We start from the raw sequence: 27,624 nt of genomic DNA on the forward strand, positions 1-27,624 counted from the left end.
GTGGCCTCGCAGTCTGGAAGTGACAACGAGCGTCTGCTCGAAGGCATACAGACTCGCTCGCCCTTTGCGATGGGTCCCGACGACCCGTCACCTGCCGATGAGCGCCAGAATACATCAGCACAGACAATGTCGATAGTGAAGACTCTGCGTCCGAGTCACAACGGCCGTGGTCGCCGCCGGCAGAGTCGGAATCCGAGAATGGGCATCCCCAGTATGCTGAAGGCACGATCTTTGCTGACAGCATCTACCCGCCCGCGGTCAAGGCACCTGATGACCTGCCGCTGATGGCGGATGAGATCATTATCCCTGGAAGCAGCGAGGACCTTAGCGGACAAGGAGTCAGCAAACAGCCCGGAATTCCGGGCAGCGTGGGGGTGCTGCCATAAAGGCACGCAGCCCTAATGCTGGTATCTACACGCTCGAGGATGAGCTCAATAGTCGCAAGCCAGCGGGAGTTCGCGATCCAAACAACAAGTTTGCCTGTGTACCGATGCCTTTTGACATAATCCTGATGGATGTGCAGATGCCAGTCATGGGAGGCTTCGACAGCACCAAGTGCATCCGCAATTGGGAGGAGAGCGAAGGTGTCGACTTCCGCACCCTATAATTGCGCTGACGGCGCATGCCATGAATGGTGACCGTGACCGCTGTCTGTGGTCGGGCATGGATGAGTACGTCACCAAGCCTCTGCGCGTCGAATCGCTTCTATCTGCAATCGAGCGTTTCAACCCGCGCATGTTTAACGAAAACGGCGAGATCGTGCCCATTATTGACCCAGTGTCCAGCGACTCGAGCGACTCGAATGACGGTTCTCCCGGGGATAATCATGACGGAGACTACGGAGTTCATGACTATGAGTTTTCAGACGACGAGGGTGACAATGGTGGCAATGCTGATAATGGTGACGATGGTTTCAGCGACAGCTCGACTAGTGACGAAAGTCTGACTCGTGACACAGCAAGCCCGTTTGCGACCTCGGCAGCCATAGCATCTGCAGGTGAGGAGACGAGGAAGACCGGGCTCACCACCACCGTCACCATTCGGCCACGCCAAAGAACCGTTCCTCGAGGGTGCAGCCGCTATCCTCGCAAACAAAACTTGAAGATGGTGACATTGAGGACGGCGAAGACGAGGACAAAGACACATTGGCAGCGGCCGCCTCAAAGGGAGCAAAGGCAAGAGCAGCCGTGGGCGCTTTGACCCCAGCAGCAGCGATATTCACACCGCTGCCTTTACCCATGCCCGCGCTCTGGCAATGTCCAAGCCTCCTGCTCGTGATGGCTCCGAGGCTGAAGAAGACCCCTCGCTGCGAGCAATGCGGCAGATGCGTGCTGCACGAGAGCTGCGCAAGTGGGTGCGGCTATACAAGCGCGAGTATGGTGACGACCTGGACAAAATGCCGGGCATGTCTGACATCAAGGCCAAGCTCAAGGGCAAGGCCAAGAAGACGACAGATGGCGCCGATGGCGAAAACCGGCCCGCCAAGTCTCCAGTCATTTCACAGCCGTTGGGATCGGGGTCGAGCGAGGAGGGCGCAAGGGCAACATTTTGTCCAAATCGCGGTCAACTGCTGTTCTGGGAACACTCTCGCTTTCAGCAGCGCTCAAGCAGCCCAGGGCTCGGCTTTCAAGGCCAGCGCCAGAGTGCTGACTGATCGCGACTACTGCAATATGCAGACTGACAACGACGGTGATGACGACCACAAAGGCGGCAGCGGCGACAGTGGCACTATTGCCGACCTGCCGTCGAGCAAGGGCATGACGGCGCAGGGCAAATCGTCTCACAGCCCTACTCTGCAGGATCTGTTTCTGCGTCTGCTCGCGCGCGCCACGACCGCAAGCTGGCCCACGCTGACTTGCGCGCGTTCTCCGAGCCACCATCCCTATTCAACGAAGCTCCCAACCGCCCGTTGCTCCAGAACCAGCAGCCTCGTGCGCCGTCTACATTCACTCGCCGCAGCGCGTCTGCCGGTCCCAACTCCGAGGCGGTAGACATAAGCAAGGCCAAAACCAAGCGCAGCGGCATGCGCCGCGATACGCCGACATGGCATCTTCGACGTACCGCGATGGCATCTATGCGGGCGGCTACAACAAGGGGGCCCAGAAGTACGACTCGCGTAATTATCTGGACATGCCACGCCACAGCGTCATAGATCCATCGATGCTGAGCTTTGATCTCCCGGGAACCACTTCTCAAGGGGGTAGCTACAGCGGTACGGCCCATGCTCAATCAGAGGACATGGGTGGGAGAACCATGGGCAGCCCAGCCTCTTCCTTCAGCAAGACATCCGCCACTGGGCCCAATTTTGCTGCCGACGCTGCCAGCTCTGGTGTGAGTGCTGGCTGGTCGGTAGCCAAGCCAATCGGCAACAGATTCCTGCCCTTGTCGCTGTCCGCCCCCGATTTAGAAGACTCTCTTGATTTAAGGAGCCAGGGAACATCGAACATCTCAACGTTCTCCACTAGCAGGCAAGTAGATTCTGACATGCCGAGCCGCAACTATGCGCGCCTTAGATCCGCATCCGATATCAATGTCACTGTGGACACCGCTGCTTATAGGGACAATAATGCTGCGCGAGTCTTCATGACCACAGGCATGCTTTCGGACATTGACGATGTGCCGACGGAACCAGCTGACACGCGTGGGCGTGGCACGTCCTTGCAGAGCTCCTCCAGCGCTGCTGACAAGGCGCCAGCCAACGATATCCCGGCGTCTACCACTTCGGCAAAACCAACGGTCAAGCTATCGCGCAACGTAAGGGACCGCCTGATGAAAGCCCGTATGAAGCAGAAGCAGAAGACTGAAGAGGCTGCAACTGGTGCTGCGCCTACTGAGGACACGACAGACGCTTGATCTGGGCTTTCATTTTTCATTACTTCATATATTTCAATATTCAATTTATTCATTTAGTTGTTTGTTTTTAATCATATGTAGATAATACTGTTGAATGCCAAAAAATTGTTTTTTCTATAGAGGAACGACAATATATAAGATATAATAGAAATATGTGAACTAAATTTAAATTTAGGACCGGCGCTGAATCATCGCCTGCACTGTGTGGTTGATGAACTCACGGCGCACCGACATGTCTATGCCAAATATGCGCGACAGCTCGTCGCGCACCTCCTTCATTGACACGCTTGCCAGGTCCGACGAGTCGAGGATGCCCGATATGGCTGCAGCGATAGACTCGTCCGCGGGCATCTGGCTGACAGCTGGAACCTGCATCAGGTTGTATATCGACGTGGCTACCGGCTGCGGCGGTTGAGGTGGTGGCGCGAGCCCGTTGGCCATGCTGCCGAAATAGAGGCTGTATGCAGCCGGGCTATACGGCTGCTGCTGCTGCATGCCGAATGCCAGTGAATCCGGCATACCAGTCGAGTACATTGACATGCGCTGCTGCGGCTGCTGGGATGCTGTCCCGTCGAGGCCCGGGATTTGGGTGAAGCGGCTGACTGGGCGCACTCCGGCATTGCCAAACTCGTCAATAGCCTGTGCAACCGCCTCCATCTCCTGGATCTGCTGCTGGCGCTTGAATATCTCGCCCTCATACTCGCCCCAGGTGCGCATGGGGATCTCATCAGGATCAAACGGCTCTTCATCTTTGACAAATATCTGCCGCTTGCCGTCCTCGCCAACGACAATGCGCGTGTTACCCCACGAGAAGTCGTCCATGTGCCAGAACGCGTAGATCGGAATGAAGAACGACCACAGCGGGTACGCAAGCAAATAGATGATCATCCATCCGACATGCTGCCACTGTCGCTTGATCACAAAAATAACCGCCTGTAGACCGTAGATAGCGCCAATGAGGATCAGCGAGATGTATCCGATGTCGGCAATCTTGGATATGCCAGGTAAGCCAGGTAGGCCAAGTAGAACAATGTGCACGGCATTGTCAGCGTACCAAACAGATCGATGAACACAACAAAGCGCATTGAGAAGCAGCAAAACCCGCACATCTCGGGCAGGAATACCAACTCCACCAGGTTGTGCACTGTCGAGTTAATCCAGCGGCGGCGCTGCGACAGCAGCACTGACCATGTGTCTGGCGCCGTAGTGCGGCATTTGGCGTCGGCTGTAAATGTCATCTTGTACTGCGAAAAGTACTTCATCATCAGCGTGGTCAAGTAGCGGTCCTCGCCGAGCGACAAAAGATTCTTCTTGTGCAGGGTGTCGACGTGGTTTTCGGAGTAGTCGTTGACGACGTTCTTTGAATGATCAACGGCATTCCGCGCGCCGTTCGCAGGCGGTACATACAGAAGCAGCCCGGCAGGCAAGTAACGGACCCAAACAGCGACTCAAATGCCTTGGCCATGTGGTGGGAGATAAAGTACTCGTACACCTGGATCATTGTCGTCCACGAAAAGTCCTCGTTTGTCAGCTGGGTCTCGCCACAAATGCCAATCACCTTGGCGTCGTGAACCATGCAGGCAACCAGGCGTGTCAGCGAGTCGGGCATCACCTCTGTGTCAGCGTCGACCATGAGCAGGTACTCATAGAGCGATGGATGCACTCCAATGACGTTCTTCATCTGGTGGTAGATTTCAAGGTCCAGTGGCGACATCGGCGCCTCAAAGTGCACGCGGTTGAGGAAGTGCACAGCAGCATCTGCGAGTCGCGCTTACCACGATTTCCAGGGCGCGACTTTTCGGTTGGCTTGCCGATCTTGGCCACAACGAGGTATGGCACAACATGGCCCTCGTACTCATACAAGCCCGAGTACACCTTGGCCATATTGTGCTGCTGTCCGCCCTCACCGATAGAGCGGAAAGAGCGTGGGGGCGGGTCGAGCTTGGGGTCGACGCCCAGGATGTCTAGCACAATGCGTGGCGTTGGGCGATCGTTTCCAGACCAACAATGTTGCCGTCGCAAATAATAAATAGCAGGCGGTGCTTGTCGTCGTATCCGAGCGTCGCCAACGAGTCTATAGTTAGGCGCAGGGACGACTCGCCCTCAGTGTAGCAGGGCACTTGACAGATAACAAACTTGTCGTGCTTCTGCGGCTTGCGGCGCGAGGACAGCTGCAGCGATGCCAGAAACTTGATCAAGATGACCAGCATGAGCAGACACGCGGCCGCCAAAAGCAAAAAGTTGGGGAACAGGCAGCGGAAGCTGTGACGCGTGTCGACCTTGCCGACGTAGAACAGAGTCTTGAGACACCGATAGTTTGCCAAGCGCATAGGCTTGCTCAGTGGCAGCATGCGCCAGTACTTTGTAATGTCTGTGTCGCGCGCGCCAGCGTCCTCAAAGATGGACTCAACAGCCGGTGCAAGAAGCGCCATTTTTTCTGGTCGATGTTCTCGGGCGCATCGCGTGTGGCAAAATATGAGTTGAGGTTAAACACCTCGCCGTTGATGACGCGCCAGTATTGGCCGCTGCGATGGTGCATGCTGTGGATAAACTTTGGATCCCACACAATGTCGCCAACCTTGAAGGCGCGCATTTTGGGCACAACACTGCGCTTGTAAAAGTCCTGCCGCATCAGCGACTTGGAGTTGGCCAGCGACCCAGCGCGGTGCACAAAGGGCGACGCTATCTCAGTCTCAATGTCCGCCTTAGATACATCAGCCAGTTTGGATCGTCCCGCGCGGGCACCAGCTCGGGACAGGCAGCGCGTAGTGCCAGCGGAAATGACGCGTTGATCTCCTGGCCGGAGTACATGATCATATCCTCGGGACTCGCGCCGCCACGGCTCTTGCCATGCTCCTGGTTGATAAAGTTGGTAATATCGTAGACGCGGCCGCGCAGCGCAACGTAGGCGTCGCTTCGCTCCGTGTGGTCGGCAACCTCGTCCATGTTGTACACAAACTGCTTTGGGCACATAAGCAGGCCTAGGCCAATGATGAAAAACAGTACAAAGCCCCAGGTCATGATGATAATCAGACAAATAGCAACCTTCTCGCGCCAGGCCATGCGAATGTCCTCACGCTTCATGCCACAACACCGGATAATCCAGTCAGGGATCAGCCAGGTAGCACGTTAGTTGTCCGCGACCAGCAGCGGCGCGCCTGCGTTGTCTCAACCTCCTCGACCAGGCCCTCGCGCGCGGCGGCAGCGGCTGTCACCTGCTGGCGGTGGCCGTAGTCACCGTCAAAGTTACCGTGCGCCCAGTTGTGCTGATGCTTTTCGTTACCGTTGGCGGAGCCCGTGGACATGGCGTCGCTCCGTAACCGTGACCACCACGAGAATGGAAGTTGTGTCTCCCTCGCCACGACCGCCATTGATGTAGTCCTCGTCATGGCTCTCGCTGTCCGAGAAAAAGCCATCAACCTCGGGGTCAAAGCCAGCCGACTCGTCGGCCTCGCTGCCGTAGGCAGTGCTGGCAGCGTCGTCATCAAAGTTGAACATTGCCTGGGGATGTACGAGCTCACCGTTGTTGTCGATCTGTGCCAGCGCATCGAGCATGCCTGGCCCGTGATTGCCGCCGCGCCGCCGCACCAGCGCTCGCTGTTCTCATGCACGCGAAGCGGCAACTCGACGCTGCGCCACACGCGCTCGGTCATAAATACGTGGCGATGGCCAGTGACGTAGTGCTGACCGACAATCCACTGCTGCGCCTGGGCGGCCTGGTCAACGAGCAGCGACGGGGTTGCGTCAGTGTCGGTGCTAATTACTGGCGAGTAACGGCGCAAAAAAGTGCTAAAAGGCATGGCAACAGTAAACTCGGTCGGCGTGCGCCTCTGCGCCATGTCGGCCAGACCCAGAGCGTGCACCTGCTGGCGCACAAACTCGCGGTCCAGGTTGCCAAAGGGCGCAACAACGCCAGCTGAAGGCTGCAATGGGTGGTTGGCTCTCACATGCAGCACATGCCACACCTTGCAATAGTCGGCAGCCGCAAACACGTCGTCAAGCGCGCTGCTGACTTCGCCGATAAACGTGTTGGCCGGTTCGGCCGAGTCGACAGCCGGCAGCTCGCCGGCCAGCATCATTTGCTGGCGACTGGCAGCAAGGTCTGCTGGAGCAGTCGGATCGGCCTGCGGCTGCGCACAGTGGGGCGCGACGATGGGCGCGTCGACAAGAACGTGCCGACAATTGTTGATTCCTCGTCGGGATGGTAGTCCAGCGCAATCTGGTCGATGGCAAACAGGCGGCGCACAAAGCTGCTGCGGCTGGCATCGTGGAACAAGGCGTAAAAGTCTGGGCTGACCTCGAGATCCATGTTGCGCTGGCAAAAGCCATCGACGCTATACATTACAGAGGCTGGCGCCAGCCAGTGCCGCACACCAAACTGAGGCAGCTGGCGGTCGCCCGCGTTGGGCGGCGCGCCGGGCACAAAGCTTGGATGCTGCCCGTGCGCGCGGTTTATTCTGTTGATCAGCGCCACGTCGTCGGCTGCCTTGACGGGATCGCCCGCCGCTGCGTGCGCCTCAATGGCGCCAATCAGGCCTCCGCGGCGCCCAGCGTAGTCGCCGACCAGCAGATGCATTGGCTGCAGACGTCCTGCCCATGCTGGCACGTGCGGCAGACCAACAGCGTCATCGTGCATCAGACGCGCAACGCCGGAATCGGTACCGAGCACCTCGCGCAAGACGTAGCCGCCCAGGCGCTCGTTGGCCATGTTGACTGCAAACTGCTCGAACGACGCGGCAGCTGCGGCAGAGGCTGGCAGCGAGAAGCCGTACATCTGCAGCACTGCAACGTGGTTGACCGCCTCTGCGTCACCAATGTTGCGGTTAAGCTGCTCGATCAGCCAGTAGTACAGCAAGTGGTACAGTGCGCGGCCAGTGCGTCACGCTGCGCGTGTGCGCCGTGGCCGTTGAGAAAGACCGTGCATAGGTCCCCACCGACTAGCGCCGTCTTGTACGTCAGTGCCGCGCAAAGCGCTGTCTCTGACACGCCCAGGAGCTGCGCGCATAGGGCCGCTGCCTCGGGGTTGCGAACAACAGCGGCCTCGTCTCTGCGGTCGGGCGCGTCGGCAAACTGCACGTTGCCCAGATGCAGCACAGCCGCCAAAACCTGCAGCATCGCCTGCTGCTGGCGTGCGCCAATCCCGCACACCTTGAGCGACGTGCGCAGCTGGTCCATCATCTGCGCACAGTGGCCTGGGGATGCCGCCGCCGGCGCGCCCTGCGCTTTCTCGTGAGCAAGGTACGCAAATGCGGCCTCGTCGCCGTGACGCAGCTGCCATTGCGCGCGCTCGGCCGAAGTCGACCCATGGAGCAAGTACGTAAACACGTTAAAGTTGCCCTCACCGACGGGCCGGCTCGTCACTCGCCAGCGGTCCAACCCAAAGGCCACCAGCTTGGCGCCTGAAATGCGGCCACGCTCATTAAACTGCACCTCTTGCCACAGGCCCACGCGCGTCGCACCCAGGCTTTCATGCGTTGCTGCGCTGGAGAACCCCTCGACGACCGCGCCTACGTAGGCCATCTGGTACTGCGCACGCGTGCTGTGTCGCCCTGAGTTTGACGCCAGCACGCCCAGCTGGTCAAAGATCAGCTTTGCGGTTCCGACTTGCCGCTTCCACTGACTCCGCTCAGCACAACGACCTGATCTTGTCGCAGCCGCCGCATGTGCGCGTAGGCGTCGGCTACCAGCTCAAAGACATGAGGGTCCAGAGAGTCGCGTGCAGTCGGGTCCTCTACATCGTGGTAGCAGGCGTCGCTGTAGACCACGCTTGCTTCTTCGGAGAACAAGTTGCTTGACATTGCTGCCTCAGAATGGCATGCAACCAGGATCGACGTGTTTATGCGCAAGTACGGCACCCCGCGCATAAAGGCGTCGGTCGCTGCCTGGCACACCTGGTCGACCGTCGTTCCCGCAGTGACTGAGCCAGAACCATGGCCGCTGTGACCACTCTCGCCGCCATCAGGCCTGAAGCCGGCATAGCTGCTTTGCCCGGCATCTGCCATGCTGCGACGCGACCCATAGTGCGGCGCGCTTATGCCCATAGCCTGAGATGCAGCTGCTGCCGGTCATTCGTGCTCGCGTTCGCGGTCTTACCCTTTTCCTTCTTGGACTTGCGAAACAACCCCATCACAAGAAAGTAAAGCAAAAAAATAAAATATTAATAAATGAAAAATAAACAAACAGTAGTGCACCTTGCTTTTAGAGTCGCTGGCTATATAACTCCAATTAGTATAATACAGGTGTGTATGTGTGTGTGCGAGGAATAATGCAAATAAATGCAAAGTGTCGTATCGTATTTTATTGTATTGTGAGACGAGCTGGCTATGACAAAAGAGAAGAGAGATGTCAATTTTGCATTGCGTGTACGAGCAGGTTCAGTTGTTTTCTTGCTTTCGATGGCTGTGACATTTAGTACTTCCATGATATTATTTCAGATTTGCATTACCTACTAACTTCGTGAATATATACGCATGCTGTTGTATAACCCCCACGGTTACTCTGAAACGAAACACTATTATTGTATTATTTTGTAACACATGCTCATGTGCTCTAGAGCACAAGTGCACGCGGAGACAAGTAGGTAAATGTCAAATCCTCTCAACAATAAAGATCACATATCCTTTTTCTGCCTCCGCAAAACTACCTTGTCATATTTAAAATGGCTTTTTGACCAATAATACGGCCATTTGCGCTGCCCAGAGTCTTGCTCACGTTGTGTGTGGGGGAAGGCGGGGTAGAGGGGCAGTGGGATATGAAATATGAAATATGAACGTGGAGCCGATGATGATAAATATGCTGATGATGAAGTTAGGGTGGCCATATAATATTTATTTACCCGCGGTATACTATTTACAATCAAATATACTTGTGAAGCGGTAATCAAATGATTGAGCGATGATAAATTGATTTCGGTAAATAAAAATACCTATTCATAATGCAATATAAAATCTAAAGATAGAAACTATGCTTACAACCAGAACGCACTGTTGTGCAGCCCGAGGACATGGAAGTGGATGTTGAGGTTGAGAATCGTGAAACAGATTCCCGCCTGCATGCTAATAGGTTGAATATAGACTAGATCATAGGGGATCGAATCAGGCGCCATTATTGAAATCCAGACACGTTTCCGTCTTGAAATATATGTGCATGAGCGTACACCAGCGAAGACCACAACAATGACATAGCAGAGTCCTGGGCTACTTTCATAGGAACCAGTTCTTCCAACGGAGGGCACAACTAGTGGAGTGCACAACGAAGGCAACGAGACTCATATATAAGACGAGGCCGGCGCTGGTAGCACTTTAGAAACAAACACTAGTATTAAACCCAATTATAAAACCATCCCTACTTTCCAACACTACTACAATAGTACTCACACACCTCCCCCTCTCACCACAATAGCACTAATAGGATAGCGTTTGAAAATTAAAATGTTGGCGCCCAACGCGCTCGCATTTGCTTTGCAACTGCAACTTCGTAAATTGTAAAAAAAAGCTTCAATTTTATTATAATTTTGGCTTGCAAATTAAGTAAACGTGGGTGAATATGGCCAGTAAAGATTTTTTTTTTTTGCCAATGTTCAATTTTGCAAAGGCAGATTTTATTTTTTCCATTTTATAAAGTATTTAAATATCTTAATTTTATAAAGGGAATATCCCTTGAGATATATAAAGAAACAAAAGCAAGAGGAAAAAGTCGTTTCACGCAAGAAAATTTCATTATACAAAGCGCCTTTTAGTAAAAATAAAAATAAAAACGTTTTCCATTAGCACACTTACACTTTTGCAGCTTATTTTTGAGAGAGAAAGAACTTTTTTCGCTACTATTTCGTTTTATTTTACTTTATCATTTCATTTTCTTCACAACATTTTTATTATTTATTATTTAGCTTACTATTATTTTTCTCATACCTTATTTGACCATAACGCCTTTTATATAGAGATGCGTGCCGTTTATCTTGTGCACGCTTTATCATACTGCTTGTGCGCGCTTGCTACAGTGGCAGCACAGGACGATGTGCTGTCTCTGGCTGAAAAATCTTCGGCAAAAGGCAGCTCAGACAACAGCAAAAGCAGCGACACGTCTGCTATAAGCAAAACAACCAAAATTATTGACTCCCAGTACGATGGAGTGTTACTAGTCGGTTCAAAGCAAACATCCTGCAGTGTGGCCATGCAAACCGGAGTTTATGGATTTGTGGCCGCCAACTGCATAGTCGACAGCAGTACCAACAAAACTATGGACGCATCTAGCTTGGGTATAGCCCTCCACGGCCCTGATACGTCCGTCCTTCTAAACATCTCTGGGGTTACGGTGCACCCTAACTTTGACGCTCAGACGCTGGCCAACAACGTTGCTGTGGTTCAGTATGAAAGCCCCATTGTCACTATAATACACTCTACAAGCAATAGCGAAGCAAATAACATATCCGGATACAGCATTAATGGAACGACGAGCTCGGAATCCCTTGGGTTTATGCGCCGCTCGCTGTCCAGCGTGGAAAGTCTTACGTGGAACCCACTCCATATGGCCAAAAAGTCAACTTCCAATATTCCAGAGGCAATTTGCACGACGGGCTCGGCCATCTACGCCGCAAATGCCGATGCCATGATTTGCAGCAACTCAACTGTGCCAGCATTAGCATCAGACAACCCAGAGTGCTCAATTCCGCTGGGTATGGCATACAGAATAGTAAAGTCCAAGAGCGCCGCTCCCGCTGCAATTTACAGCCACACTGCAGTATTTGGCGGCGACCTGTGCAGCTACAATGAAAAGGCGCATTACTACACGCGGCTCAGCAATTATCTTGACTGGGCTGCTAGCGTTTCTGGAAGCCAACCTGCAGCTGCAGCATCAGGCGCGGTAAAGAATGTAATAACAGCCGATAGTACGAGCTTTGTCATGGTTCCGGCAGACCCCGATGCTCTGAAAATCAACGTTTACGGCGGCAATCTGTACTCGTATATAAATGCACCCGCTGCAGACAGCAATGGAGCAGCTGGCTCGGTGAGTCCAACCAAGACTGTGACTGTGCATACTACATCAACCATTTACATCGTCGGGAATCCACCTGCATCGACTGGTGGGGTGCCGACAACAGAGTCTTCTGCATCTCCATCCGCTGTTGGCTCGACTATTCTCCCAACTTCCGCTTCTTCTACTATTGATCCTATTGATTCTACTACAACGCCGCCTGTTTTTGCCAGCTCTTCTGGCGAGACATCAGACACAATTTCTGGCTCTGGTGATTCAAGTGAAGATAGTAGCTCAACAGAAACTGGCGGCCTTGACGGGCTAGACAACACCAACTCAACGACATCTCAATCTCAATCTCAATCCAAATCAGCTAGCACTTCTTTCATCTCGACGCTAAACACAAGCAGAAACAGCGACGATGACGAATTCGGTATGGGCGAACTTAGTGACGATGATTCCTCATCCAGCTCATCTCTCGATGATTCCGCTGCCAACAACGACCAGGCCACAGCTGGCTCAATGTCCATGGGCGCGAGGATTGGTATTATTGTTGCCGTTCTGCTTGGAATCGGTGCAGTGGGTGGTGCAATCTGGTATTATCGCAAGCGCAAAAATACAACGAGAAACTACATGAATTAGAAAGCGTTGTTTCTATTAATTTAATATTGGACAATCTATTCAGCCAGAAAGCTTGTATATATTATTTCATTTACAAAGTTTATAAAATATGGAATATAGAATATAGGATATAAAATGCCCTATAACGAAAGGATGTTTTGCGGGTTATTGAGACACATCCCAATACCATTATTTTAGTGAAACGCAGGGGTATGCTATGTTTATAAGGTTCATTGTTTCGTCGAAACGTCATTGTCCCTAAATTTTGTTTGTGAATGAGTACTAGCAACAAGCAAAAATAAATTATGCGTTGCCAGCGCATACAACGTTCAGCATTTATTGTGTTCAAAAGCGCGTTTATTGTCTTGTAGTGCTGGCAATAAAACGAGGGTGTAAATTAAGTTTTGTATTCATACTCTTCATATGCTCATCCAATTCCTTTTCCATTTTAAAATAGCATTTTACACCTTTTTTGTCGCTTTTTACAATACTTTTACCAATTACCAATGATGAAGATCAGCTTTGTTTCCATGGTACTGATTGGTGCCGTCTTGTCAGCAGTGTCATTGGCTGATAATGTCTCCACGCCAGCTGTTCGACAATCACGCTTGCCCAGCTCAACCAGGCCATCCCGGCAAGAGCATCCGATACGTCGTGCACTGCGGTCAACACACCCAGCGAGTGCGCGCCCAACTCGCGCGCAGCCACAGCTATCAACAAGGCAATTGCCAAGTACGGAGTGACCGGGCGCGGCGAAATCATCGCAATCATCTCGCTGATGGCATTCGAGTCGGCTGACTGGCAGTACAACATCAACCATTTCCCAGGGCGCGCAGGTCAAGGGACACGCGCTATGCTGATGTACAACTGGATTGAGCAGTACGCCAAGCAGATCCATGCACAGGACGCATCCAAGTTACTTGCCACTGCTGGGGCCGGCAATACAGAGGCAATGAACAAAGTGCGCAAGCTGGTGCTGGGAGACGACGACAGCTTTGGCGCGGCGTTCTGGTATCTTGTGACTGCAGCGCCCGCGTACCACAACAGCCCGAGCAAGCTGCGCGAAGGCAATGTTGAGGACTTTAAGGACTATGTCGTTAATGGCGTGGGCGCCGGCTGGGAGAACGAACGCCAGAGCGTCTGGGCAAGGGTCAATAATGCACTGAGCGCATAGGCTCTCTGCAGTACATTTCTGCTGGATGGGATATGCGGAATTTCAAGCCGGATGCATTTTTGTTCCGTTTGATGTGGTTTCCAGGATTGTAATTATTTTTAGGAAGTGGTGACGTTTCACAATAATAGCGCTAGTCGGTGTCCGCTTTCCTCTCTTTCACTTCTTCCTTGTGCCAGTGCAATTTAATTAAAATGCGTTGTCTTTGGACTTTGTGTATGCATTTTGTGTGCTTGTTTCCCGTTGTGACAAAAACTCAGACATCCTTTTTTGCAGCCTGTGCATGCGGCAGGCAGAAAGAAAATGATTCAAAGTGGATTCTGGGCAGCCTGTCGCACAAAGAGCAAAAGCGAGATTGTCAGGGAAATAAATGTAAATCAACGCGCACAGCCTGGGTGAGGTGTGACATGTGGTTGTCGTCTTTGGCCATTCGATAGAATAGGATATCAAAGAACAGCGCAATGGAAGCCCTGCGCGACCATGCAGCCTGGCAGCACTATTGTGTCGCGCGCTGGCCAGACCAAATTGCCAAGCACCTAGAAAGAAAAGTGTTATTTAGTTTTCCTTTCAAAGGAAATCAGGTTTGAAGCATGCCAAGCCAACCCCGTTCCTGCGCAGCTACACAGCCAGTCCAATCAATTTAGGCGGGATGCGAATCTGGTGCATGTAACAATATATAATAGAAAAAACATGGGTGTCTTGCGTTGCATTGCTTTGGTATGACAGGGTATATTAATCGTCGTGTTTTCCGTTGTGACCAAACATTACTTTAAAATTACCTTCACTTTCATCTTTAACCTCATTCCCATCCTCATACTTATCTTTATAATTTAAAAAGACGACTGGTTCGCATTTTTAATTCCTTTTACGCACTCGCATCCGTCACCCCCCCCTCCCTCATCATCACTGCAACATCTTTTCGCATTCCACCACCAATTTTTTTACTTTATTTTAGAACCAGCTTTCTACTAAACCTTCCAATCACCCTCCTGCTTTTATTTTATTTTAATAATTTGATACATTATAAACAATGAAATTTGCCCTTATCTTCGCCTCCTTCAGCGCTTTCGTTTGCGCCGTGCTCGCCAACAAGTGTGGACAAGCACCGGTCCAGCCCGTGTACTCGACGACCCCTGTCTACCAGGCAACCAGCTCGGCCCCTGCTCCAACAGATACCTATGTGGCCGGGTACACGACTTCGACGGAGCAAGTCACTTCGAGCGCAGTGGCCACCTCTTCTACCGCCTACACCACGGCCCCTACGATTCCCTCTGAGCCTGTCGAGTCGGTTAAGTCCGACTTTGCTGGTACTTCCAACGCCTACTACACAGCCCAGCCCATGCCCTCTGAGTTTGTCGAGATAGAAATGTCCAAAATCGCTGATACCTCTAACGCTTACTACACAGCCCTGCCCATGCCATCTGAGTTCATTGAGCTGGAAAAGACCAAACTCGCGAACTTGGCTTAAAGCCAGTATAGACCCTAGTCTAAAAGCTCCCAGTGGGGTTCATCATCAATTAAAAAGCACGGAACGCTGAGTTTTGGAATGGCTGAACAATCTTTTTTGTTTATATGTTTTTGTCATTTAAGCCCTTAATAAAATAAAACTGATGTCTAATTTGCAATCATATACAAATAAACATACGTACATATTTACATACGTTCAATGATTATTATTCTGAAAAGTGGTATTGCGATGAGCTCTGTTTTTTATTTCTCTTAACAACCTCATGGTGGTTGAAGACAATAGAATGTACTATTCAATATACCCAGAATAACCCTCAAATTTTTAAATGCGAAAAACCCCTGCTTGCCAGCTCTTGGGATATCAGCGCATTTCCTTGATCTAATTAATTACCAATCAACTTGTCATTTTTTCTTTTTTTGATCCTATGTTATCAGGCGTTGCCTTTTTTGAGCATAAATTCCTCAATTTTTTCTTAGCGTACAGTGGGTTCCGCTTCACTGCGATCAGTTCTTATTTATTATTTTTCGTTTGCTTGGCTTTGAATTCTCAGTCTTTTCGTTGTCTTGAAATTTTAGTTAACCTTTTTATTTCAATTATTTGCTCATTTTGAATCGAGGCTCCTTTTTTTCTTTCTTTTCTTCTATCCTCTTTTTCTCAGTTTCTGCGCTCCGCCTGCCTAATTCATTTTTTTTAGTTTTTGAATCGGCAAAGAAAAAAATTATTTCTGGCGCTCTTGTTCTTATCTTTTCATATATAAATATCTGTGTATACTTTCAATTTTTTAACAGACAAAGAAAAGAGAATGCTGTTTTCAATTACACGCACGACATCACGGCTGGCGTCGACAAGCGCAGCGAGAATTTCGGTGCGGCGGGCAGCGCTGAGCACGTTCACATCGCGCAAGGCAGGCAAGCCGGCAGCAGCGACAGCGGAGGACACCAACGGTGCAGCAACCTATGCGGCATTGGAGGCTCGGCTGAACCTGCAGTTCAAGGACCGCAATCTGATGGACTTGTGTGCACGCACACGTCGCACGAGCAAGGACGGGAGGGCAGCAATGAGCGGCTGCAGTGGCTGGGCAAGCGCGTTCTGAACCTTGTTGTGGGCGAGTACCTGTACGCCAAGTACCCCAACCTGCCGGCGGAGGCGCTCCAGGATGTGCAGCATGGCAGCTTTGGCATGGCCAGCTTGGCCGAGGTCGGCAGCACTTTGGTATGCAGCCGGCACTGCGGTGGACGAGCGTCACCGCGGATCAGTCTGTGGGGTCACCAAGGTGCTGGGCAAGGCTGTGCAGGCTTTGGTGGGCGCCGTCTACGCTGACCAGGGCGCGGCTGCTGCGCGGCAGTTTGTCAAGCAGCACGTGCTGAGCCGGCCCATTGACGTTGAGCAAGCGCTGGCGATCAAGAACCCCAAGCTGATGCTCGTTGCGCTGACTAAGCGCAAGAACCTGGAGTACCCGGTTGCCCGCATTATGAAGGAGACCGGCCGTTTTACGGCGTCGCCTGTCTTTATTGTTGGTGTCTTCTGCGGGGTGCGCATGATTGGGATGGGCTTTGGTAGCTCTATCAAGATGGCTGAGCATAGGGCCGCTAAGGACGCACTGATCAAGCACTACGCTAAGGAGATCAAGGACATTAAGGTTAACGAGGCCGGCGACGAGCACAGCCTGTCCTTCTTCGCGGAGGGCACTGAGGCATCGGCGTAACGGAATGGGGGGAAAGGAAACCCCACTTGCTTTGCCATTTTCTATAGCAACAGCAGCAGTGTTGGTGGCGGGGGGGGGGAGTGCCTGGCTTTGGCCTTTTTCAAAAAAATCAAAATACAAACGAGAAACTTGAATACAAATCTTGAATATACAAGCGAAATTTTGGCAGGGAAGAAATTAGGTCGTGTGTGGGGGATGGTTGGCTGTGAACAATCAGGCGTCAAAAGTGCCACGTATGAAAGTGCCAATACATTTTTTATTTTTATTTTAGCTCTTGAACTTTTGCATTTCGACATTTGTACTCCTTTTTATTCCTTTTTATTTGTTTCTTTGAGCATTTAAGCGCAGATTTTTCAAACGCTGTAATCTGGCTTGCTTTTCACACACACCTTTACAACCATGGGTAAGCAGACACATGCACATGCAGTCAGTCAGCCAGTCAGCCAGTCAGTCGGTCAGTCAGTCGTCAGAGCTGAATTTCAAGGCTGCTAGGCATCGGCGCACAAATCCAGATGAAGCCGCGCACACGCACACGCATGCATTTACGTGCCCCGGCAGACTAACACTTTAGGACACATTTGACACATTAATTCCACTCGCTTGGTAGGCAACTGGTTCAGCACGTTATTCAATAAACTCACTGGCGGCGAGAGGGAGGTACGTATTCTAATTCTGGGTCTGGACGGGGCCGGAAAAACCACAATCCTATACCGGCTGCAAATTGGCGAAGTAGTATCGACAATCCCAACAATTGGGTTCAATGTGGAAACAGTGACGTACAAGAACATCAAGTTCCAAGTGTGGGATCTCGGCGGACAAACCAGTATCCGGCCATACTGGAGGTGCTACTACGCGAACACGGACGCAGTCATCTACGTAGTTGATAGCTGCGATAGGGACCGGATAGGCACATCGAGGGATGAGCTGGCGTCTATGCTGAGCGAGGACGAATTGAAACAGGCGGTGCTTCTGGTGTTTGCCAATAAGCAGACATGGATGGCGCATTGAGTGCTGCTGAGGTGTCGGATGCCCTGGACTTGCCCAAGCTGAAGAACAGGCAGTGGGGCATTTATAAGACCAGTGCGCTTAAGGGCGAGGGATTGGACGTTGGGCTGGACTGGCTGGTCAATGCCATTGACCGAAAGTAAATCTTAATTTTTGTCTTTAGAATCCGCCTTTTTACTATTGCACGCACGAGAGCCAGAGAGCACACTTCCATTTCAATAATTATCAGTGACTGGTTTTTCCTTTATTTTCCTCCCTCCTTGCTTGAAAAGCAATCTTTTTTACAAGCGGGATTTGCAGGATCCGTAAGTGGTAGCATGAGGAAAGGTAGTCACGCATTGTGACTTTTATTTTTATTTTATTTTATTGCTCGGTGTGGCCATTCCATCCTCCGGCCTTGAATTGCTCCTGAAGGGATTGTCTGCGGAGGACGTGAGTGCGGGTGCTCGAGCCCAGTATGGTTGTGATTGTCGCAGCAAACAAAAGTGTAAAGCAAGAAGAAAAGGGGGACGCCCACTGAAGCAACAGGTGCCTTTGCTTCAATGGCACAGGTCATCTGCTGACCAGCCTTGCTCGCCTTGCCCATTAAGTGTGCCTAAGCGGGTCGGAGGGCAGGATTGTTTAAGCAGGATTGTTTAAACAGGGAATATTCAGGCACAAGGCGGGTCCGTCCCACTCCCCCCTTCCCTCATCTGTGCTCAGACATGCACATGTTTCCAAGTCTTTCTTGTTTGCTTCTTTCTTTTTGAAATAAAATAAAGCCTCTGCCACCTTTATTGTCGCTCAAGTTATCCGCTTTTTATTTTATTTTTATTTCCAACGCATCAATAGCCACCCCCTCCACTATATTGGTATCCCCAAACAAACAAGCAGAAAAAGCATGTACAGCGGATATATTCCTACGCGTTTCGCGACCACCAGCATAGGGCCCGTCAGTCCGCCGAGCGGCGTCACGACGGCAGTCGAGCCAACACCCCGGTACAACTCGTTTTTTCAGCACAGCCAATTTATCGAAGCCAACAACGGAAGCAACAGGGCGGGCGTACTGGAGAGCGGCTACGACGCGCTAATGCGCACAATGAGCCAAGTGCTGACGCACGGGCCGCCGGTCGACAGAAGAAACGAGGCCCTGCGCATGGTCGACGATCTGTGCCGCGGCAGCCCAGCAAAGGACACCGAAAAGGGCATGGTTCTGGACGAGGAGAAGCTGCTAAGGCTTTACACGCGGTCCGAAACGCTGCTGCCCAATGGATTGCGCGCGCGCAATCTGCTTTGGCGCATGGACGGCCGCCGCCTGAAAAACCCAAAGGCAAGTGTAAACAATTAAAATAACAATTATACGTTAGTGTTTTGTATATATGTGGAGAGGGGTTTGTATTACAATTTGTGTCGCAATCCACTTATCCCCAAAGCTTTTCCTTTTTTCGTAGGCTGCCTCCATGTCAATCGCCACCGTCACAGCCGCAGCCGCAGCCAGAGCCAGCGCTGCTACGAATTGGGCAATTCCAAGCGGGAAAGCTGCGGCGGCAACATCCTTGACCGACATTCAAATGGCAGCGGTACTCAGCGGGCCGCTGACAGAGTCGCCCAAGACCGCAGCGGTCCATGATTTCGACATAGCCTTTATGCCGGCCGATCATCTGGCAGGCTCCCAGCATCAAAATCAGCAGCAGAGTCTGGATATGCAGCGGCGGTCATCATCACACACTCTGCTTAATGGCTCAGACCAGACACTCGGCTTCCCAGAAATTACCAGGATGCAGATCCAGATGCAGCAGCCGCACAGCTACATGTCGGCGATTTCAAACCCAACTCAGGACAACGACTTGGATCTCGAATTAGCAAGGCCGCTGGAACTCTGGGACATCCCATCCATCGACATGTCTCTATTCTATCCGCCAAACCCAAACCCAAACCCAAACCCAAGCCAGCACCAGCACCAGCACACCAGCAGCACAGCAGCACCAGCAGCACCAGTCTGCCAACACAACCACTCAGTATCACAGCCTCAGCCTTCCATTCGCACCCACATCGGCGCCGCCAATTGGACAGACGCCGGCGATCGTCGATACACGGTTCATTGATGCGCGGTCATCCGCAAGCACACAGTCAAAGGCCCGCAGAAACTCAAGTTTGACGGAGATGCGGAAAATGCAGCAGGCGTCGATGATGGATTTAGACATTCTGCGATCGCCCACTTCGGTGCTACCGCATTGGCCCGCTGAGCAAAAATACAGCAGCAGCAGAACGCAGGATGCTCAGATGGGTCCGTCGTTATTGGATCTCGACAACGCTTTGGGAGAGTCTCGGGATGACAATACCGGTAAGTTTTTTTTGCTTTTTATTGGGTGTTTAGGTCGAGTTGGACTATTGATGTGGCGTGTGCACTTTTGTTTTATTCTGCGTTTGCGGTTCAACTCAGGCCTGGCCAAGTTTTTCAGCCTTTGCCACTTTTGTCAATGTTGCCAACCTTTGCGACTCGGCCCTTTTTTCAGCTGTTGCGGACTTGATGTCGATCTCTCTTTTTCCCTTTTTTTCCACAGCCATCTTGTCCGTCCGGCTGTCCATATTTTGTCCTATGCAAATAGTGCTCTGACAGGCATGTTCTTCCGGAACACCGGGTTCAACTGCGCTTTCCGCAGAAGCAAAACTACATATGCTGCCGTATTTTTCTATTCTTCCTCGCTTTGCCATGTCCAATATTTTGCGCTTTCCAAATTAAGTGGTCGAAATGAAAAATACACGCGGACGCCAAATCATTACCCAATTTGGGAAAAGTGTTTAATGAACTATGTAATCTTCACTCATCCAGTTGTTTTGTGTTAAAGTGCAGTTGTAATTGAATACGACCTTAGAGTCATACATTTCAATATTGCCATTATTGTCTTTCTTTACCATGTGTTTTCCCTGCGCCCGCAATTAAAGCAAGGTAGAGCAGTCACTATTTTTGCATTCTTTTGTCCGAAAGAAAATCTTCAACAAAAATTCCTGTTTTTATCTGCCTTGGCTTTTTTCTCAGATGCTCACCATAATCACAACAGCCATGTATCTGCCTGTGTGGACCAATCATAGGACCCACGTTGTCTGCTTTTCCCCCTTCTTTTCTCGTTGTGTGTAACACAATAAAAAATTGCACATGTCTTATTCGCTCACAATTGCGCTGGTGCCTGCAATTCCTTTCTTTTACTTGTGCTTGTCCCATGTGTCCACTGAATTGAATTGAGGCACAAGCTGCACTGTCAAATGTTCACGGCGTTTTCTCTCATTTTCTCCTCCGCCCTTTCCCCCTTCCAAATCTCCTGAGAGCAATGCTTTTTTACTTCAAGAGATTCAACAAGGCGCAAATATAAATTGTTTCCTTTTACGGTATCCGCAAAAAAAGAAGAAAAAAGGTGGATTGAATATGCGGAACTAGCGCTATAATTTGCTTTCACTGTTGCATCTTTTTTGTTGCATTTTGTGCCCCCCATCCAAAAATTTTTCTTATTCATTTTTTTCCACCCCGCCACAAAACAAGCCGAAGCTGAAATAATAACCAACTCGGCGTTAGACACCAAACAACAGCTTTTACTCTATAAACAAAGAGAAAAAATCGGTCACAGACCTACACAAAAAGTCACTCAAACACTGCCCTTGTCCGCCTTGACTATTTCTCTGCCTCTTTCCATTTTTCTTTTTCTCCTTTTGCTCCATTTGTTTTCTTCCATATATCGGGTTAATTCTGCTGCAAGTTTTTGTGGATAAATTTTATTCTCGAAAAAGCCACAAGTCTTTTTGCTTGCTTATATTTTAAACTCTATTTTTTTATCGCCTATACTTTTGATCCTTTAAATGGGGCCAAACATTATTGTTTTATAATAAGGAACTTGCCCGCTTTATCAAGTCTGGCCATTTTTATTTATTTATAATTTTCAGTCTTTTTGCTATCGACAAAAAGCACATCGCTCTCCCCTTTGCTCTCGCAACAAAACCAAATTAAACAGCATCAAAACCAAACCGAACAGCCACGCTAGACTCGTTTTAGACATTTTTTCTAGGCCCTTTTTATTTTTACTTCTTTTTATTCTTGTTCTCTCCCTCCCCCTCCTTTTCTCTTTTCACCCCTACCCCGCAACGCGATACAATTACACCCTGAATAACTTGCCCTATACCCACGCTCATATTTTCACTTTTTTTTGCAGACTAGATTCTGTGTTGACGCTCTATTTTTCTATTCTTGCCTGTTTCATTTATCATTGCTCTTCTTTAATTATAGTAACCCTATTTTTTTGCGCAGTTTTCTTTTTTCCTTTGTTTCTTACATTATTCACACCACGAGTTACACGTATACTCCTGCAAGTGCTTAACCCCCTCCCCCTTGTCTTAGTTTGGCTACTATAAATCCGCTCATTCTCTATTTTATTTCCTTTTGTACATAATCATGATGTATCTAGGCCTGCACAGCGCACTTTTCGAAGCTGCAGCAGCAGCAGCCACATCACCGGGGAACCGGCCATCAGAATCATCAGCAGCAGACATGGCATTGGCGCTAATGACGCACCTGTGCGAAGCCGACGCTAATTCCGCACAAAGATCAGGTAAACCCCTGGGACTCGCCCTGGACGCAGATGACAGCGACGACGACGCAGCCAATGACTTTGACGATGTTGATTCTGTGCCCGACCCCGAATCGTTTGTGGTCTCGTCATCCGACCGCCCAGAGACATTCTCCGCTGGAGGCACTGCTGCTACCGCCGCAGAGTCATTGTTCACCGAGGCGTCCTTGTTCTCCCCAGCAGCGCCAACATGTTTTTGATCGATGATTATCAGCAGCCGCAGAAGGACATAGAGAAAACAGCCGGTGTGCAGACGTCGCTGGCCGAGGCAATGGCCCTAGCCAAGGCAATCAGATCCCGCCCAGCCAGCAGCAGCAGCAGCATCTCTGCATCCGGGGCATATCACCCACACAAAGCAGCAGCAGCGATCATTGTTGGACGAGGATGATGACGACAGTGTTGATGATTCAGCGGCGAACAGCAGCGAAAGCAGCTCAGAGACAGAAAGTCAAAGCACATCATCAAGTGGCAGTCGGTCGCGGAAACCGCGGTCATCCGGTAAGCGCGCACACAACGAGTCCGACGACGACGAGCACAACCGTGTATTCTTCGTCGACCCCAATACCCTGGCGAGCTCATCCAGCGATATGTACTTTGACGACGGCGGTTTCACAAGATTCCTGCGTATCCACGTTAAGCGGCAGCAGGAACGCAACTCGCCGACGGCGCAGCCGACTATTGATCCGGCCACGCATATGCGCAAACCCAGTGCAGCTGACGTGGATATGGCCGATAGCAAGGAAGCCAAGAAGCCGGGTAAGAAGCAGGACGGTTTTGCCGCGGCGTTGGCTGCTGCTCGCGTCATGGAGGACTCGGCGATAGCTGGCGGTATTGAACGGGGGAGCATTCTTCCCTTTGGCGCTGGCCAGATGCGGCAGGCGTCCACAGCGGCGGCAGTTGACAGTGCAATGATGCTGGATAGCGGCCTTTTGGCGTCGGGCTCTTCGGCCATGTCTCTTGGTTTCAGCAGCACAGCGCTGAGCTCGTTTATTGCGCCCAGCCTGGACAACGGCCTAGGCAGCATGCATATGGCCGGTTTTCCGGGCGTGCCCAGCCTAACCGCAATCCCCAACGCCAACCCCTTTATGCTTCCAGGAAGCGGCCAAGGCCCTATTCTGGACTCGGACTCGATCACCTCGACTTTCTACAGCGGCTTTGGCCTGCCTGCACCGCCCCTAGGATCGTCGCAACATATGATGGCGTCACAATTAGCTCACCATCAACTACACTCTGCAGCTGCCGCAGTAGTCAACGCGCAAATAGCGGACAAAGAGGCAGCAGCAGCAGTGGCGTCCGTAGCAGCAGCAGCAGCAATATTGGCTGGCGATCCATGGCCATCTCCAACGACGCACAGCCCCTGGGCATATCCTCGTCACTTCAGTCCAAGCCTGACCAGGCCGCAGACGTCAATGCCATGCTCCGGGCACTGAATGCAGTTGCCAGCGTCACCAACCCCACGCTGCCATCACAGCAGAACACGAACTCGCTACCTTCCGCTGCCATCGCCTCTGGCGCCAATGGGCCATCGGATGCGCTGCAGCAAATGCTGTACTTCAGTCAGCTTGCTGCCGTATCTGGCAAATCTGACGGCGGCATTTCCCTGCCCCTAGTGGGCGGCCGCACGGCGTCCCTGGGCGGCGGGAGTGAGCAGCCGGGCATGTTCAACATGGACAATATCCCGCGCACAATCAACCCCAGCACGATTGACCTGCCTACTGTGACATCTGTGACCGTAAACCAGTTGGGCGACTGCATGGATGTTGAAGAGTCGCCGGCGAAGGCGCCCGTGGTTGCAACACCGAATAAGCGCCCGCGTGAGACTAACACTGCTGCTGCTGCTGCTGCTCAGCCCAAGCCTAACTCCGCCAACGGCAGCAACCAGCAGTCACCAGGCAAGCGCAACAAGCCCAATGCGACAACCGCCACTGCCGCTTTCCAGCCCAAGGACACTGCCCCGCGCGCCACGCCCTCATCAGCAACATCCCCCGCCTCTCCCAGCGCACCATCTGCACCCAAAAAGACACCCGCCAATCCCGCTTCTGTCAACCAATCCGGCGCCATTGCGATCGACGAGAAGACCGGTCACCCGCAAGTCTGCTCCAACTGCTCCACCACGACAACCCCGCTGTGGCGCCGCGACCCCGAAGGCAAGCCATTGTGCAATGCCTGTGGTCTTTTCTGGAAACTGCATGGAATTACCCGCCCGCTGAGCCTCAAGACTAACGTTATTAAGAAGCGCAACAGGACGGCGCGAAGAAGAACACTGCGCTGGTGGCGGTGACGCCGGTGGCGCCTGTGACTGCGATTGGATCTGGACCTGGATCAGGGTTGGGATCAGGATCAGGATCGGGATCGGCGGTGGCTGGGGCTGCATCTGCAGTGCCGGTGCCTGTTGCTTCTGGTATGCCTCAACAGCAACAGCAGCAGCAGACAATGACTGCTGCAAAGATTGCCCATACACAGTTGCAGTTGCAGTCGCAGCCTCGATTGCAGATGCATCAGCAGCAGCGGCCTAGCGCTGTGGCTGGTGGCCATCAAGCCTTTGGCCAGGCGCAAATTCAACAACAGCAGCAGCGTGCGCAGGGATCGCCATCCCACATCCTCCTTCGGCAAAACTGAGCCAGCAGCCAGTAGCCTCGGTGGCAACAGCAGTGCCAGGTGTTTAAAAAGCCAAGCTTGTATGTTCCTAAACGTTATAACTCCTTTTTTTGTTTGACAAGTGTCAATCCCATGTATATTATTAAAATAAACTCCCACCAACCTTAAACATTACCAAAACAGGTCGTTGCGGTTTCCAACAGAACATCAATGCAGTTGCTGTCGATCTGATGGTGCAGCACGATCCGTAGCACGTTGCCGTAGATGGTGACCAGCTTCACGCCCTTCTCGAGGGCGGCCTCGACGAAAATTCTCTGCGCGTCCAGTACTGCAGACGGCGCGCGCACCAGCACCATGTTGGTATCCACAGGCAGGGCGATCTCAAAGCCGCACTTACTCAGCCCGTCGGCCAGTCGCCTAGCCAGCCTGTGCGTGTCCGCCATAGTGGGCCACACATGATCAATGGCATGAGGCCAGCCGCTGCGAGGACACCCGCCTGGCGCCATCCGCCGCCAAAGACCTTGCGGAAATGGCGCGCCTTGGCAATAAACTGCTCGCTGCCCACCAAGACAGCACCAATCGGGCACCCCATGCCCTTGGACAGACACAGGTTGAGCGTATCCACCAGCCCAGCGTACTCTGCGATCGCAATACCGCTGGCCACCGACGCGTTCCACAGCCGCGATCCGTCCAAATGCAGTCTAGCCCCATGCTCACGCGCAAATGCCGAAATCTCCCGCATATCCTCTACCGGCATAATCACACCCGCCATGGTGTTTTCCAAAACTACCAAGTGGGTCGGCGCGCAATGACCCAATTGATTATTCTTTATGAACACGCGCTGAACATCCGCCAGCCGCAGGTTATGTCCCTCGGACGGCTTAACAGGGATCATCTGCGTCTGCGACAGGAGTGAGGCACCGCCACTCTCGTATGCAAATACGTGCGCGTCCGTATGGCACACCAGCGACTCTGGCGGATCGCGCATGTGCGTGCGGATTGCTAATTGGTTGGCCATCGTTGAGGATGCGCAGAAGAGCGCCGCTGGCTTGTTGCATAGAGAGGCTACGCGGGCTTCAAGTGCGGCAACTGTTGGATCTTCACCAAAGACGTCGTCACCGACGGGCGCAGAGAGCATGGCGGAGAGCATTGTGCTGTTGGGCTTGGTCACTGTGTCTGACCGCAGGTCCCAGTTACGGATTCTGAAGAAGCTTTGGTCGGCATGATAAACAAAGGGTGCGGCTTCTAACTATGATGTATATAAAATTTCAAGGGTCTTACCAATAAAATAAGAAAAAATGGAGAAATATAAAAGAAAGGTAAAAAAAGAGACGAGGTAGGCTTGATATAGAGGGTGTTTTTTATTCATCGAGAGGTTCATGGACGTTTTTCCATCTGCTTTCTCTGCTGCAAGCAAGACGTGGCCGCAGCAACAGCTGAAAAATATGCCTGTAATCGTTTTATTTTCTAGTTATATTTGTTCAAAACGAGTACTGTGCCACCTCGGCCGAATCCCACGAAAAAAACCCGCCCGACAGCTTAGGATCAGCCTCCAGAGCCAGCGCGGCAATGACCTGCGCAGGGCGCTCCGGCGCCAAAAGCCCGCCTGAAGTATGCAGGTTGACAAACTTGGCCAGCTCGCCAGCCACCATTGCGCCCTTGCCCTGCTCGCGGATCTGCTCCTGCATGTCCGTAGCCACGACACCGGCCTCAAGGCCACCGATACAACGCTGGGCTCCTCAGCGGCCAAGATCTGCGTGACCATGTTCAGCGCCGCCTTGCTCGGCAGTACGCGCCCCAGCCCTGGTACGCATGCGTAGCAGCTCCCGAGCTCACATTGACTATGCGGCCCGGGACTCGCGCAGTAGCGGCAAGAGGCTCTGCGTGATTGCTACCACCGCAGTGACATTAACATCCAGGTGCTTCTGCAGATCGGCGATCTTGATGTCAGCCAGCTTGGCTAGGGGCTCTATGACGCCGGCGTTATTCACCAGGCCGATCAGCGAGAGACCCGAGCTGGTGACAGCAGCGTGGACTGCGTCAATATCTGCGCTCTGTGTGAGATCCGCCGTGCACGAGATAAACTTGCCGACGTAATCCTTTGTCTCATTCTGAACCTCGAGAAGCTTCTCGGCTGAGCGCGCCACGCCGATGACTGAGACGCCCCGAGCGAGCAGGATTTTGCTGACGGAGCGCCCGATTCCACGCGAAGCGCCAGTGACTACAACGACCTTACCGACAAAAGACATAATAATAAAGCAACTTTTTGATTCAAATGGAATAAAAGAAGAAAAAAATGTTTGTAAAGAGAGAACAAAGGTGGAGCAAGACACAAATGGCCGTTGGTAGCTGGCATCAAGGCACCATTTAGGTTAATGGCGAACAACTTCCTCCCCTCGTCCTCCGCTGAGACCGATCCGCTCTGCATTGATTTGCTTCTGCTTTTGTCTCTCCCCCTGCTCCTGTTCTGCTTTTGTTGGCCACAAGCGACCACAATCTGATGGTGATGACGAATCACTGCTCACTCAACCACACGCTACATGTAGTCCCTTCGTCTCTTCCCACAACTCTGCCTATGATCGATGGCGAGCGCGAGTACGTCTGCGGCTCGCCGCTGCTGTTCCTGCTGCTTCTA

General features: G+C 51.9%; 14 protein-coding genes across 14 annotated transcripts; 10 read left to right on the forward strand and 4 right to left on the reverse strand.

Moving 5' to 3' along the window:
• Positions 1–627: 627 nt before the first annotated feature.
• On the forward strand, positions 628–1,654 carry BX661DRAFT_172825 (uncharacterized protein; the record flags this gene model as incomplete). Its single annotated transcript, XM_051533806.1, has 2 exons — positions 628–997; positions 1,119–1,654. 2 exons carry the CDS (start codon positions 628–630, stop codon positions 1,652–1,654), a joined length of 906 nt encoding a protein of 301 aa, XP_051389524.1.
• Positions 1,655–2,043: 389 nt separating this feature from the next.
• BX661DRAFT_172826 (uncharacterized protein) lies at positions 2,044–2,853 on the forward strand (the record flags this gene model as incomplete). Its single annotated transcript, XM_051533807.1, has 1 exon — positions 2,044–2,853. The coding sequence occupies one exon, from the start codon at positions 2,044–2,046 to the stop codon at positions 2,851–2,853; it is 810 nt and encodes a 269-aa protein (XP_051389525.1).
• Positions 2,854–3,024: 171 nt separating this feature from the next.
• On the reverse strand, positions 3,025–5,115 carry BX661DRAFT_210619 (chitin synthase-domain-containing protein; the record flags this gene model as incomplete). Its single annotated transcript, XM_051538720.1, is given in 5 exon segments — positions 3,025–3,053; positions 3,075–3,843; positions 3,927–4,211; positions 4,286–4,611; positions 4,629–5,115. 5 exon segments carry the CDS (start codon positions 4,735–4,737, stop codon positions 3,025–3,027), a joined length of 1,518 nt encoding a protein of 505 aa, XP_051389526.1. The 5' UTR covers positions 4,738–5,115.
• Positions 5,116–8,360: 3,245 nt separating this feature from the next.
• Positions 8,361–8,894, reverse strand: BX661DRAFT_186760 (uncharacterized protein; the record flags this gene model as incomplete). The annotated part of the gene is made up of 2 exons (XM_051537093.1): positions 8,361–8,427; positions 8,458–8,894. The coding sequence occupies 2 exons, from the start codon at positions 8,892–8,894 to the stop codon at positions 8,361–8,363; spliced, it is 504 nt and encodes a 167-aa protein (XP_051389527.1).
• A 1,769-nt stretch (positions 8,895–10,663) lies between these two features.
• Positions 10,664–12,704, forward strand: BX661DRAFT_56692 (uncharacterized protein). Its single transcript, XM_051539271.1, has one exon. The coding sequence runs from the start codon at positions 10,795–10,797 to the stop codon at positions 12,466–12,468; it is 1,674 nt and encodes a 557-aa protein (XP_051389528.1). The 5' UTR covers positions 10,664–10,794; the 3' UTR covers positions 12,469–12,704.
• A 249-nt stretch (positions 12,705–12,953) lies between these two features.
• BX661DRAFT_172829 (uncharacterized protein) lies at positions 12,954–13,621 on the forward strand (the record flags this gene model as incomplete). The annotated part of the gene is made up of 2 exons (XM_051533808.1): positions 12,954–13,000; positions 13,039–13,621. The coding sequence occupies 2 exons, from the start codon at positions 12,954–12,956 to the stop codon at positions 13,619–13,621; spliced, it is 630 nt and encodes a 209-aa protein (XP_051389529.1).
• A 727-nt stretch (positions 13,622–14,348) lies between these two features.
• BX661DRAFT_186762 (uncharacterized protein) lies at positions 14,349–15,236 on the forward strand. The gene has a single exon (XM_051537094.1). The coding sequence runs from the start codon at positions 14,649–14,651 to the stop codon at positions 15,084–15,086; it is 438 nt and encodes a 145-aa protein (XP_051389530.1). The 5' UTR covers positions 14,349–14,648; the 3' UTR covers positions 15,087–15,236.
• A 354-nt stretch (positions 15,237–15,590) lies between these two features.
• Positions 15,591–17,176, forward strand: BX661DRAFT_186763 (ribonuclease III domain-containing protein). The gene is made up of 3 exons (XM_051537095.1): positions 15,591–16,100; positions 16,142–16,298; positions 16,360–17,176. The coding sequence occupies exons 1-3, from the start codon at positions 15,889–15,891 to the stop codon at positions 16,789–16,791; spliced, it is 801 nt and encodes a 266-aa protein (XP_051389531.1). The 5' UTR covers positions 15,591–15,888; the 3' UTR covers positions 16,792–17,176.
• Positions 17,071–18,222, forward strand: BX661DRAFT_186764 (ADP-ribosylation factor family-domain-containing protein). Its single transcript, XM_051537096.1, has 3 exons — positions 17,071–17,194; positions 17,399–17,765; positions 17,801–18,222. The coding sequence occupies exons 1-3, from the start codon at positions 17,191–17,193 to the stop codon at positions 17,937–17,939; spliced, it is 510 nt and encodes a 169-aa protein (XP_051389532.1). The 5' UTR covers positions 17,071–17,190; the 3' UTR covers positions 17,940–18,222.
• A 1,013-nt stretch (positions 18,223–19,235) lies between these two features.
• BX661DRAFT_172833 (uncharacterized protein) lies at positions 19,236–19,880 on the forward strand (the record flags this gene model as incomplete). The annotated part of the gene is made up of 1 exon (XM_051533809.1): positions 19,236–19,880. The coding sequence occupies one exon, from the start codon at positions 19,236–19,238 to the stop codon at positions 19,878–19,880; it is 645 nt and encodes a 214-aa protein (XP_051389533.1).
• BX661DRAFT_56822 (uncharacterized protein) lies at positions 19,627–20,715 on the forward strand. The gene is made up of 2 exons (XM_051539272.1): positions 19,627–19,726; positions 19,756–20,715. The coding sequence occupies exon 2, from the start codon at positions 19,939–19,941 to the stop codon at positions 20,620–20,622; it is 684 nt and encodes a 227-aa protein (XP_051389534.1). The 5' UTR covers positions 19,627–19,726; positions 19,756–19,938; the 3' UTR covers positions 20,623–20,715.
• A 3,771-nt stretch (positions 20,716–24,486) lies between these two features.
• Positions 24,487–24,636, forward strand: BX661DRAFT_134587 (GATA zinc finger-domain-containing protein; the record flags this gene model as incomplete). The annotated part of the gene is made up of 1 exon (XM_051532641.1): positions 24,487–24,636. A coding segment is annotated over one exon (150 nt), but the record flags the coding sequence as incomplete, so codon positions are not given.
• A 479-nt stretch (positions 24,637–25,115) lies between these two features.
• Positions 25,116–26,190, reverse strand: BX661DRAFT_186773 (pyridoxal phosphate-dependent transferase; the record flags this gene model as incomplete). Its single annotated transcript, XM_051537097.1, has 2 exons — positions 25,116–25,415; positions 25,445–26,190. Coding segments are annotated over 2 exons (1,008 nt in total), but the record flags the coding sequence as incomplete, so codon positions are not given.
• A 280-nt stretch (positions 26,191–26,470) lies between these two features.
• On the reverse strand, positions 26,471–27,238 carry BX661DRAFT_172836 (uncharacterized protein; the record flags this gene model as incomplete). Its single annotated transcript, XM_051533810.1, has 2 exons — positions 26,471–26,719; positions 26,885–27,238. 2 exons carry the CDS (start codon positions 27,236–27,238, stop codon positions 26,471–26,473), a joined length of 603 nt encoding a protein of 200 aa, XP_051389537.1.
• Between the last annotated feature and the right edge of the window lie 386 nt (positions 27,239–27,624).

This window comes from Kickxella alabastrina, assembly GCF_025024165.1.
Source record: "Kickxella alabastrina strain RSA 675 chromosome Unknown BX661scaffold_23, whole genome shotgun sequence".
NCBI lineage: Eukaryota > Fungi > Kickxellomycota > Kickxellomycetes > Kickxellales > Kickxellaceae > Kickxella > Kickxella alabastrina.